At 47.4% G+C, this 13,017-nt stretch overlaps 2 protein-coding genes across 4 annotated transcripts; both read right to left on the bottom strand.

The window, feature by feature from the left end:
- Positions 1–489: 489 nt before the first annotated feature.
- Positions 490–1,811, bottom strand: LSM10 (LSM10, U7 small nuclear RNA associated). Of its 2 annotated transcripts, none has more exons than XM_055799441.1 (2): positions 1,711–1,811; positions 490–1,085 (listed from the first exon to the last, which is right to left on the bottom strand). In XM_055799441.1, the coding sequence occupies exon 2, from the start codon at positions 1,075–1,077 to the stop codon at positions 706–708; it is 372 nt and encodes a 123-aa protein (XP_055655416.1). In that variant the 5' UTR covers positions 1,078–1,085; positions 1,711–1,811; the 3' UTR covers positions 490–705. The 2 variants fall into 2 exon arrangements, with proteins under 2 accessions (XP_055655416.1, XP_055655417.1); XM_055799442.1 differs by lacking the exon at positions 1,711–1,811 and adding an exon at positions 1,281–1,554 and having other exon boundaries at positions 490–1,221.
- A 53-nt stretch (positions 1,812–1,864) lies between these two features.
- On the bottom strand, positions 1,865–12,318 carry OSCP1 (organic solute carrier partner 1). 2 transcript variants are annotated; one of them, XM_055799439.1, is made up of 11 exons: positions 12,154–12,310; positions 11,169–11,198; positions 7,333–7,487; positions 6,471–6,638; positions 5,757–5,837; positions 5,090–5,193; positions 4,579–4,707; positions 3,964–4,033; positions 3,125–3,264; positions 2,334–2,397; positions 1,865–1,999 (listed from the first exon to the last, which is right to left on the bottom strand). In XM_055799439.1, exons 1-11 carry the CDS (start codon positions 12,263–12,265, stop codon positions 1,883–1,885), a joined length of 1,170 nt encoding a protein of 389 aa, XP_055655414.1. In that variant the 5' UTR covers positions 12,266–12,310; the 3' UTR covers positions 1,865–1,882. The 2 variants fall into 2 exon arrangements, with proteins under 2 accessions (XP_055655414.1, XP_055655415.1); XM_055799440.1 differs by lacking the exon at positions 11,169–11,198 and having other exon boundaries at positions 12,154–12,318.
- Between the last annotated feature and the right edge of the window lie 699 nt (positions 12,319–13,017).

Genomic DNA, 13,017 nt, shown 5'->3' on the forward strand with positions numbered 1-13,017 from the left:
TAAGTCACCTGCTGACTGCACAGCCCTTTCAGCAGGCACACAGCGGCCGAGGAAGCGCTGTGGAGCTGTGGGAAAGGGTGATGGAGGAGCAGGGAAGCAGAGGGGCCAGCCGCAGCAGCATTCCCCATGGCCTCGGCAAAGTACCTTCATGCTCTTCCAGGCAGACAGGGCTGCTCCCTCCCCTCTGAGCTCAGCCCTGCTCTGCTCCAGATGGGCATTCATCTCACCATTAAACTCTTTCAGAACAGTGGTCTGGCAGGAAGCTGAGAAGACAGGCTGTGACCAGCCCCCTCCTCAGCTCAGGACCAGCAACTCTAGCTCCTGCGGGCAGTGATGCCAGCAGCACCACGGCCCTGGACTCTGTGAGCAGGGGAAGGCAAAGCTGTGGGCAGCAGGACAGCTGTGGCTGAGCAACCCCCGGCTGCAGCTTTGGTGAAAAGGGCTTTGCCTGGCCATCAGAGGGACATGAGCAGGAAAGAGGAAATGAGCTGAGAGATCACAGACCCTTTCAGGCAGGGTTATTCATTAGAAAAAATAACCCTGCTCCCCTGCAGGCACTGGCCAGGGGAGCAGCGGAGCCCCGAGTCCCTGGGGGGGATGTCTGGGGCGAGGTGCGGAGGCGGCTGGCAGTCCAGTCAAAGGGGCAGGTCCATCCTGGCCTTGCGGCAGGCAGGGCTGCAGGCAGGCTGCAGGCAGCACTGGGGCTCACTTGTGCTTGGCGCGAGGGAACTCCTTCCTGCCCTTGTCACGGCCCCCGAAGTAGCGGACCCTGTGGATGGCCTGCAGCTGCCGCTCGATGGTGGCCCTGATGTCCACCTCGTCTGGGATGTGGACGTAGCGGACGTTCCTGCCAGTCACAAAGAGCTCATCCAGGTGGGACACCGTGCCCTGCCTGTCCGTGAAGGTCACCTCAGCCAGCCGCACATTCATGAAAGCGTCCACATTGGTGACGCGCCCCATGGCCGTGCTCTCATCACGCAGGTCCACGGTGGTGACGTGGCCGTGCAAGCCCTGCAGCAGGATGACCAGGCTGTTCTCGGCGATGGTGCGCTCCTTGACGGAGTGGCTGACCTCCATCACCGCGGCTGCCGTGGGGAAGAGGGAGACGCCATGCTGCGCCCTGGCTGGGCGCCCACCGCTGGGGAAACCCACCCTCCTCCCCTTGCACGCTCCTGTGCACACATAGCACCCCTTGCATGCTCCTATGAGCACACACCACCCCTTGCACGCTCCTACGCACACATACCGTCCCCTTGCACGCTCCTATGCACACACACCACCCCTTGCACTTGTATGCGCACACACCACCCCCTGCACGCTCCTATGCGTGCATACCACCCCTTGCACGCTTGTATGCACACATACCATACCTTGCACTCTCCTATGCACGCATACCACCCCTTGCACGCTCCTACGCACACATACCGTCCCCTTGCACTCTCCTATGCACCCATACCATCCCTTGCACACTCCTATGCGCACACACCACCCCTTGCACGCTCCTACGTGCACATACGATCCCTTGCACGCTCACCTGCACGCTGCCCCCTCCCAACTCGCTCACGTTCTCCCCCCCCGCCCCCCCCCCGCACACTGGGGCGCTCCCCGCCTGCTCCCAGCACCCCGCCCCTCTCCCCCCCGCCCCGCGTCACGCTCGCTCTCCACGCCCCCCCTTGCACGCCCCCGTCCCCCCCTCCCTTGCACGCTCACCAGCACGCCGCCTCCTCCCCTTGCACACTCGCGGGGCCGCCCCTCCCGCCCCGCCCCGCGGCCCCGGCGGCAGGAAGGGGCGGCCCCGCCTGCGCACTGCGCCCGCCCGGCCCGGGGTCCCGCAGCGCCCGCAGCTCCTCGCCCTTGCCGGCGCTGCCCGGCCCGCGGTCCCTCAGAGCCCGTCCATCAGCGCCAGCAGCTCCTCGCCCTTCCCGGCGCTGCCCGGGCGCGGCTCCGCCACCTCCAGCTCCCCCATGATGCGGGAGAGCTCCGCCCGCTGGCCCGGCTCCTGCGGGGACAGACACCGCGCTTCAGCCCGCCGCACGCACCCACTGGGAGGCACTGGGACGTGCCCAGCTGCCCCGCAGCCCACGCAAAACGGCGGCAGGCTGGCCCCGCAAGCGGGCAGCGCTCCACCGGGAGCTCGCCATTCCGTTTGCCAGGTTTCAAGTTACTAAATAGCCACCAAATCCACAGGCTCGGCAGAGAATACTGCCGGGGCTTATTTATGAGCTTCACTGAAATAGGAAAAACCAGGTATTTTTTAAGTCACTACTCGGGGTGAAACTCTGTTCTTAGCAAGGCAGAATGATGAGGATCAAAATGGGAAACACACTACGTACCTGTGTGGCTTCTATGTTGATAACCTTGTAAGATAACTCCTCTGGTCTAGTCAATGCAGCGTTTCTTGATTAAAAACATGAAAAGAGTGCTTAATCTCATGAAGACATGCAAATAAATTATAAAAAGCAGATTTCATGAGGCTCCTCTAGGCATGAAGTTTGGACAACGTCCCCATTCCTACCAGGCAAATTAGTGTATGGACCCCAAGTTTGGAGACTTTTCCCCTGTCTTAGAAATTTTTTATGCCAAGTGTTCCCTGTCCTAAATTTTTTTTATGCCAAGTGTGGAACAGCAGGAATATCTCTGTAGTTGAAATTAAAAGTAGGTAAAGACCTTCTGCAGAAATCATGTCTCATTCCCCTTGTGCTCCCTGCCAGGAGGGGCCTAAGGTGTTCAAACAGTCAGGCTCATCACCCCCATAAGTTCTATTCTTATCTCCAAAATACATAGATGTATTTGGGGGAGAAGCAGAAGGGCTGATGAGATGTCTCCGTTCCATGGGACAGAACCTTCTGCTGACTGCCAGTGTCACGTGGAGAGAACACAAGGCCATGCATCACAGGAGACACCAGTAAGGGCAACGGCTCTCCTTCCTGACAGCTTTAATAAAAAGGTCAAGCCAGGGAAACCGCTCCTCTCCTGCTCCTGTAGGGACCATCTGGACCCCAACAACAAAATGCTAAAAACCTGCTATCCCTTCCCCAAAGCTGTTAAGGGCCAGATTTAGTCTCCTGGGCTGTCCATATGGCACTACACCACAAACCCCAAACCAAGAAGGACTTGAGCATACTCTTCCTCCTCGTCGGTTGTGAACAAATTCAGTCGAAATCCTGTCTCACTTCCACCAGGTTTCTGGATCTCCAGACCTCCCAGCAGCCTGGCCAAAAAGTTCAGCTCTTCTTTAGCAAGAGGGTTAGGGACTATATTCTCCTGCAGAAAACAGTGATGGGGTCATTGGTCAGGTTACCAGGGAGATGAGGACTGTAACAGTTTTTGTGTTTTCTGATACTACATAAATGTTCTTCAGAGTGATAAAAATACATTTCTGTATTGTTAGTGGTACAGACTGTGCAGATAACTAGCAATTATCAATTATACATTTAAAATGGTTGCTTGAATTTATAGACCCAGGACAAGATAATTTTCCAGCTAAATTGAACAGCTGAGAAATCTGTAAAACCAACTTTCTGTTTTCTGATGAGATTAAAATAGGAAGGGAGTACACCATTGCATAAGCCTGCATGTAAGATTCTTTAGGAAAATGTGCCCTTCCCCTAGCTCAAAGGGGACCATGGAGGACTGGATGAGGCTCTGCGAAGAACAGAACAGGTTCCCCCAGAGTTAACTTGTAACTGTAGACTAAAAATATAGTTATTGTTTCCCTGAGACAGGAGATGAACAAAGGGGAAGACAGTGCAACTGTATAGTAAATGATTTGGAGATGACAGATGTGGGCGTTCCATTCAGTGACCCCATCTATTAAAAGACAAGGGAAGCAGAATGTAAAATCTGGTGGATGTGGTGCAGCTGCTCAAAGGGAACGCTCCCACCATGTGTGACCGGTGGCAAGACTCACTGGCACAGAGTAGTCAGCCAGTTAGCCAGTGACAGGAACAGAACAACACTGACCTTTGCATGGGATGCCAAGTTTTTGGATGGTCCTGACATGTGTGTCTCTACTGGCCGACTAACGCTGTACCTAGAAGGACAGACACATGAGGAAGAGCAACCCGTTACTTGTATGAGATACAGGAACTGGAGGAAGTAGCACAGTATCAATGATTTTAGGATATTTTTCTGAAGACTGTAAATAACTGAAATAAGAAGTTACAGTTCAGTTTTATGGGGTATTGATGCATTAAAATGTGTGAGCGACAAAGCTGTGAGAAAGAACACTGCTCTATCTTATTCTTTCAATGGAAAAATTAAGACAAGCATGGAGAAAAAGAAAGGATTTCTTCAATGCAGTTAAAATTAAATTATATCTCACATAATAAGCAGCACCAGATGAGAACACTCTTTACTCAACTCTACTGTAGACATAAATCAAACTTTTGCTCTTCTCCACAGCTTTTTATACACATCTGTCCACATGTGTTCTGTTTCAGGACATCACTTTGTAAAAAAGTCAAGCTGATAATGGCGAAAGAATCAAAAATACAGAAGGCTGAAGACATGCTTCTAAACAAATCCATAACCATCAACTTTTACTTCATGTTTCTATGTAGAACAAAGCTTACTTACATATTTGTTCCAAGTTTGAGGACTCTGTCTCCATAAAGATCAAAAGATCCTTCCCTTTGTGGAAGAACATAATTTCCACCAGTAGTGAATTCAGTTCTTTTAACTTCATCTCCATTGTGATTAAACATCCTTAAAAACAAATAATTATCGAAACATACTGAGTAGTTTTATTATTGATGTTCAGTACTGACTTCCTCTGCTTACTGCACAAGAAAAAGGGAAACAAAACCCTATCCTGTATGTTGGTAAATGCCTATTTTATTGGATAAGTTACTAATAGCTAATTTACTGGAATAGAGAATGCCAGAAACAGCTTAGTATTTCGTTGCTGGGTGACTTAAGTCTCAAATCCTACCCTTTAAATAGTATTTACTGGAGGTTCAGCTATCCATGCAACATGAATGACAGTCTCAGCTCGATTCCTATTAGACCTCCAGGACTGACTGCTCCTCCGTGAGCAGCCGTACATGCAAGGCGCTGCAAACGGTGTAAGCAGCGGTTTGGAACTCACCTGATGAGCCCTGGAACTTCTGTACCCCAAGGAACAGGGCCCGATATCGGCAGCACAAAGCGACCATTAGAGTTTTGCACTTTATCCTTCAGAAAGATGGAGACCTGCAAAAGAATATTCCACCTCTGAGAAAATCACTTAAATATCTTCTGATCCAAATTCTTTTGAAGTCCAACCTTGCAGCCTTCCTGTCTGGATTGGGGTAGGTTTCCTAGGGATCTTGATGTATATATAGAGACTATGGTACAGGTCAAAGCCAGTAATGTAGAACTGTGGTCCAGAGGATGGGCACATTGATACGTTTAAAAAAATATGTACTGCTTATGCACTTGAATATGATAAATTTATTTAGAGAATATTAAGCCCCATGACTTCAAGCTCAGGTTCTGAGTTTGGTATCGGGTTTCTACTAAAAGGAAAAACATATTTATCAACTAGCAAATCTGTAGCAGTAGAGATTCCTTTTTTCGTTACGTTTTAGAATTACTGAGTATTATTATAGTAGATGTGCTCAATTTGTGAAATTCTGACGGCTGAAATTACAAGCACAAGACTGAAAACCGTAAGTAACAAAACCAAACCTACAGTGTAATTAAAAAAAGACACCTTTGCCTCCTAGCCACACGCTCCCTTTTATTCTTACTGACTAGCTGTATTGGGCTCTTACCCTTATGTGCATGTCCTGAAAAAAAATGAGGAGCGTTTGCCTGATGAGCTGAAATTCACCAGCAGAGAGACAGCTGTATGTCTGGAAAAGAAAAACCATCATATAAGGCTTCGCACATGTACCATGTCCAACCCTGGTAAAGGTGGAAACAAGTGTATCAGAATAGTGCTGGCCAAAAATAGTATGTGTGGCAGGGGAAGCAGAAATTATATAAGGGGGGGCAACTAATCATTAATTATTATCCGTGACTAAGAGTCTGATTTAATTTCTGCTGAAGTCAGTGGAGACTTTGATCAGGCTGAATAAGCAATGTATTGATTTAAACAGGCCAGTAAGATAATAACACTTGACTTGTAGACATCTCCCTCTCCAGAAGCCCTTTAGAAACATTTCATGACTTCCCAGAACTTTTAACATTTTATGAAACAGTTCCCTTTCACAGGAACACTCATATTCTTTGTCCAAAAAATTACAGCAGTTACACAAGCAAAAGTTGTTAACCGGGAGGCGGATTTGTTTCCCTCAGGTAAAAAAGAAGGGAAGGTTATTTGGACAGTTCTCTGAGGTTGAGAACATGCCACCCTCCGCACTTGATGTGGCACTTGCTGATGTAGTATTTAGTCTCTAAGATTAGCTTGAAAGAGACAAAAAAAATAAATAAATATCAAACCACAGTGTGTCCCACCATTTTTCCATTTTTCTAAGGATTCTTACTTCAGTCAGCTGTCGGAAAGTTTCATCCACCTGGTTCAGAATGCCAGGGGCATCACGTATGAAATCCTTGATGGCGTCCAGGTGGTTGAATGTGACCAGCAGAATGTCTTTGGGCCGAGGGCACAGCAGCACTTGGTATTTGAAAGCCATAGTCATAAGGTCATACAGCTGCAAAATAACACGGGGAAGTTTTGGTTCCATCGCAACAGAGTGTACACATCGCATAGGTAACTTCACGTTGATGTAGAAAGGGATTTAGACACTTAGCCTAGCACCTGCCTACGGTAAGAACCATTTTAGCTTTGTTTACTAAGCAAATAAAACCTCTGCAATCACATTGTCAGCCCTCCTGCTGGTCTCTCCAACTGCCGCTAAAACTACAGCCCATGAAGCAACACCAACACCCAGGTAGAGGTCTCTTAAGTAATCCACTTCCTACAATTTTTTTCAAAATTGTCTGCTGGATATGCTGTTTGCAAGCAAAAATTCTAACACCTGCAACTGCAAACCAGTGAGTGTCAATACAGAAATACATACATTTATATACACCCACATATGTATGTTTTTAATATATATTTAAAAATCCAGTAAAGAATGCTTACTAAACCTCTTAAAAATCAAACATTTATTTATTAAAGGAGAAATAATCAGTTCTGAAGTATCCGATCCTACCATGGATTTCCCCAAAGCTTCCTTGGCTGAGATCCATTTTTACAAAGAAAGCAAATGGAAAGAGGGCCCTTACAAAATGCTTCAAAATTACAGTGATGTAAAGCCATGTACTAATTATGGCAATCAGAAACTTGTGAAGGGTAGCACAGAAGACCAGCATGGTCAGGACTGGGCAGGTGGTCTTTTTTACCTTGTCCATGCTTGCCTGGTTCAGTCTCATGATTGAAGCATGAGCTAGCCGGTCATACACTGTTCGCAGAGCTTTCTTGGAATAGAGTTCCTGTGGTTTAAACAGCTCTTCCATAAATTTTTTATTGAACATGGTTGTGATGATGTCATTCATAACTGCAAAGACAAAGAGTCTCTGTTTTTGCTGCAGAAACAGCACATTCATCTGGATTCATTCCACACTGAGAACCTGGACACTGACAGCTGCGAGGATTGACATGAACGCTTACCTGTGAAAACCAGGTACAGAGCCTCAAAAGAAAAAGGGAGGAGGAACATCACTTCCTAATGTCAACGTTTTTCTCCATCCCACATTGGCCTGAGCAAGCAGCATGATTCCTGCTGACTGTCCCCAGGGGCAGAAATGCTACATGAGCTGCAGACAACAAACCTTGTTTTCCAGTGGGAATAGGACTGGTTTTGTCGCCTCGTTTTTACAGCTACAGCTAGCACTTCTCACTTTTTAAATAATTTGTTTATAGGCTACTCTGACGCGTATCATCTATAAAAGCTGCAGTTCTTCCTAAAAAGCTGTTTTGCATCACTCTAGATTTTTGCAGGCTATAGCTAGCTGACTCTGCCTGTTCTCTCTTTAGCCTTTTACACTATTAGTCTATTTTTCCTTCTCAACAGACTCCTGAATGATTCAAGGCTCCTTCTAGTATTTGTTTCAAACGGTTTAACACTGGCAAGTATTTAAGGAAGCACTTACAACACTGGGATCTACGTCAGGCCACTCAGGGCTCTTACACAGCAACATCTGCAGATAGTAAAGCAGTTCAAAAGCACAGAACTCTAAACTTCCTGACATGTGCTTCATTTTTTTATGTGTAAATTTAGACATGGAATTGTTTCGCAACTTACTCAAGAGTATGCAGAGATCACGAGTGCTGAGTATAAGGGCTGTGCTCTGTTTATTGAGCTTTTAATGCAAAGAAGATAGAAAACATTTTGCAGTGATTCAAGCAGATGCAGTATCTTAGCTTTTGTATGGGACCTGATACTTTTATTATTTACCTGATACATTCTACAGAGTTATCATAAATAAGCATTTATTTCTCCATAAAAAAATGTTAAATACAATTTTTAATTCACACAGATTACTGTACAAGCATGAATTTTCCTAAGCAGATGACTCTTGCTGAAGCTCATAATGCCAGCTGATTCTTATGGCTTAGTAAAATCTGAGAGGAAGTAAGGAAAGAGAAAAAGGAAAAAAAAAAAGAAAAAGTGAACATATACAAAGTGGTAGTGATTAGCTATTTGAAATACTGCTATAATTATTCACTGGTGGGTTAGACACCTGGCTTTTCGTAACTGTGGTACTGAAGCTACACAAACAGCCAAAGAAAGTTAATGTCCCAGTCACTTCATCTTTTCTTAAGATGATTAACTGTCTGGGGAGCACTGCCAGATATGCTGTGGGTCCTGAGAACCTAGACACGGAGAGCTGTTTTCCTGTGCCTCCTGATGCGATTCTCTGTACATGCTTAAACCTGATGTTTACAGTTTTTTTCCTACACCGGTGTACGCTACTGGTAACACACACATTTCAGCAAACACACTGTATCAAACAGGGCTCGCTAGTTTTCCTGCTTTACGGACCCAAACAATACAGAGAGATCTCAGCTCAGCTTCTGAGCAGCATAGATGACAAATGAGGAAAAAATCTCTCCTCTTCCTCCCTTCTTTTCAAACAGACTGTCCATAAAACAATCCCTATTTGCAGTCTGAGGCAAAAATTCTCACTTTTAGTGGAGAAAACAAAATACATTAATATGTATTAGTACATATTTATTTTTGCAAGTAATTGGTTATGACAAAAATAAGAACTGTTGCCTTATACTGCTATCAAGAAAAATATTTTTTAAGTTGCTTGGATATGTTGCCCGCACAAAGGCTTCTCCTCCATCTTTGGAGAGTCACCAATAACCAAAACTGTCAGGAGACAGACAACGTTCCAGTACGCTGGCTGTGGCTGGTAGATATTCACAATGAAATCGGAAGATCTGTGTTAACCACACACCCAGCCTTACATAAATTATCTTCTGAAATTAAGACCTCTTGTATTGGCTATAAAAAGAACCGAGAAAGACATAAAAAAAATCATGGTAAAGGGCAAATCTGACACAGTACGTTTGATAATGACACAGCAAAGAGATCTGAAAGCGCATGTAGTCCCTAGGGAGATATTTACACCATTCTAACAATGGAAAATAATAAAGAAAGGAGTGTTAGCTCAGGGAAAATGGCACGCCAAGCAACACAGCATAAAAGCAATTTAGCAGAGAGGGGTTTCATCAACTGGGATGGGGAGAGGGAAACCAAGTATAGACAATGCAATGGACAGAAGAGAAGCTGAGGATTTATGGTGGTTTTCACCTACACGTGCCATGTGTCACTGGTGACACACGTTCCAACTTCTACCATGCTGTCATGTAACACGGCTCAGATGCATGACATGAGACAGGGGGGTCTTTACACCTGGATTATGCTCGTGCTTCTTGGAGGACATTCAAGGCAGCAGCGGGGATGCTATGAGTTCAAAACAGTCACGCGTTCTACTCGCAGTGCGTTTGTAGTTCATAACAAGGTCAAAGGCAGGCAAAACCGCCTTGTCATGGCTTCATCAGCAACAGCCTCAGCTGGTCACTCTGTGTGACTCTTCAGAGATCATCGCCCCAAGAGCAGTGTTCGTAGGCAAACTTGTTCTCTGACAAGACAAGCTGACTGTTCAACACAGGATCTGCATCTCTGCCACTACTACCTAAATATGACAAAGTGGGCTTTTATACAACTTGTCATTTTGGATGTGATAAAAGAAGATATGGAATCTTTTAGACCTCTGAGATATTAAATGCGGGGAAAAAAAGTGTTCTTGGAAACGGCATGTAATGGTAGCAAACAAAAGCTGGGGCAAACTCATAGGATATTGGTATTTGCCTTTAGTAAATATTCAAAACATACAAACGATGCTTATTTTGTAAAACATGAATTGTAACCCTGATCTCTCTTAAAAAAGGGCTGCTCAAAAAGGCAGCGAAAGTTCTATGCATGTTCACCTAGCAAAAAACTTGAGATAGTTTAAGGGATTTATTTCCTCATTCAGCTCCTTACTACACCCCTTTGCTGGAGGCTACCGTTCCAAGGCAGAGTCCAGAAGGAAACCCAAGCTCACAGCTCAGCGCTGCAAAATCCTGATGTCTCAGCCCAAACTCACCCTCAGGGATAATTTCAGTCAAGATGAGCTTGGCTGAAGGGTGAGCACCTGCTTCTTTGTGATCACTCTGCAAGGGTGATGACTACTAGCAGAGGTGGATAAGCAGTTAGGATGGAAATGCCTTAAACTTTCCTGGAATTCACCTGTCAAAACCCTAAGCAATGAATTAGAAAACAAATTTAGAAACATGCAGTATACATAATAATTCCTGCATTTAAGCAGAAAAAACAACCTTCACAATGCTCACATAATTATATGCTTGCATTAATACAAAGCCAGAAAAAATACAAATATCTTTTTGGCTAGAAAGACCGCTACGATAAAAAGTTTTGATCTATTTCTAGTCTTGGTTAAATAAGCAACGTATTTTTGAAGCCATATGATTTTGAGATACTGTCTGTTTTTTCTAAGATCTATAGCTAAAGTGCATTTTAATGAACAGGTGCATATTATTATTCATCTTTGACGCTATGACTAGAAGGCTGCAGGAACAGCATACGGTGTGTTCACGTACAATGAGCCTCATGTGTGCATGTAGTGGTGTTTGTCTACTGCATGCAGCTAGCAGATTACAGTACCTCGTTTCCTGTCCACATCTGTCCATTCATCTACACGAAGCATATAAAACAAAAACATCAGTTCAAGAAGTAAGAACAATAGTTTCAAGGAGAATAAAAGAAAGAAACTAAAAAAAAAAAAAAAGAAATCTAACTAATGGACTTTGTTTTTTCTCGTCAGCATTCAGCACTTAACAGGAAGGAACTCTTCAGGTACTTGACATCTTTCACCTTCGATGAGCGCACAGATGATGAAACCTTGCCCTCCCCTTGGAAAGGATCTCGTTGCTTCACCAGAGATAGAATTTTACCCTTGACTGAATCTCAGCACATTTTGCATTGAGCTTGGAAAGTTTTCAGCTGTTTTTTTGCACTTATGAGCCAACAACATTTGAGTGAACAGTTTTAAGCATTAACAAACACCTCAGTGGGGACGAAACCACATCTCAGTACAATTTGCACCCAGTTTTTTGGGAGGTAAAATACACACGTGGATAAACTAGCACAGATCTAATTCTCCTGCTGAGATATGCCACCAAGTACGGCTGATTTAGTTGAGGCTCTAACGTTAGACCTCCACCCAGAGCAGCAAAGTTTTGCGGGATCGTTCTCTGAAGACACACGCGAATAATTAAGACCGCATTGCCGTTGCACCGTGGCGAGGAAGCTGCTTGCCCAGGCCTGCTCCTACCGGCAGAGCCTGCGGTGCCCGGCACCCCCGCACCCCCGCACCCGGGGCGGGATGCCCGCCTCACGTTACGAGGCCGTGCGGGGGAGCGGCCGGTCGCTGCGGGGGAGGGCGGGGAGAGCCCTGCCCGGCCACCTGCAGCTGCCCCTGCCCTCGGGGCACCGCGCTTCCCGCCACCGGGGGAGGTGGGGCGCCGCCGCGGCCCCGCACCCGGCGCAGGCCGCAGGCCCCGCACGGCCCGGCCAGGCCGCGGGAGAGCCCCGAGGCCCGCGGGCAGCCCGCACCCGGCGCAGGCCCCCCCGGCCTCCCGCCGCTCACCTTTGCGGGCCTTGTCGCCGGGGATGCTCTGGGCGCGGAGGCGCTGGTCCAGGATGTACAGCATCTCCCCGCCCAGGTTGAGGAACAGCAGCGGCAGCGTCCGCGCCGACATGGCGACCGCCGGCCCCGCCGCCGTTGCCGGGCAACCGCGGGGCCAATCGGGAGGCGCCGCCTTGGCCGCCCGGGGTGCGCGTGCTAGCCCTGCCCAGCGCGCGTGTAAGCCCCGCCCACACGTGCGCGCGCCCCGGCGCGTGTGCAAAGCTTGCCCCGTGTGGGTGCACACCGCGGCGCGTGTGCAAGGCCCTGTGCATGTGCGTGTGTGCACCCCAGTGCATGTGCAAAGCTCTGTGATGTGCGCGCACCCCAGCGTATGTGCACAGCCCATGTGGGTGCACACCACAGCATGTGTGCAAGGCCCTGTCTGTGTGCATGCATGCACCCCAGCATGTGTGCAAGGCCCCCAAGCGCATGTGTAAGGCCCCAGCCACATGCACCCCCGTGTGTGTGCAAGGCCCCGTATACACACACTCACCCCAGTACTTGTGCAAGGTGCCACCCACGCGTGTGCACACACCCCAGAGCATGTGCAAGGCCTGGTACATGTGTGTGATCACACTCCGGCACATGTGCAAGCCCTGCCCACGCATGCATGCACCCAGCGCGTGTGCAAGGCCCCACACGTATGTGCACACCCCAGCACACATGCAAGGCCCTGCACACACATGCATGCACCCGTAGGCCCCAAGTAAATTTTAAAATACCAGTTTCATCAGTTCTGGTGCATGAGAACAACTAAAAAGTTTATAAGGAAATGATTAAAATAATTTTAATATAACTAAGAAAAAAAAGGGGGGGCTGAGCGCT

This window comes from Falco peregrinus, chromosome 3, assembly GCF_023634155.1.
Source record: "Falco peregrinus isolate bFalPer1 chromosome 3, bFalPer1.pri, whole genome shotgun sequence".
Classification (NCBI taxonomy): domain Eukaryota; kingdom Metazoa; phylum Chordata; class Aves; order Falconiformes; family Falconidae; genus Falco; species Falco peregrinus.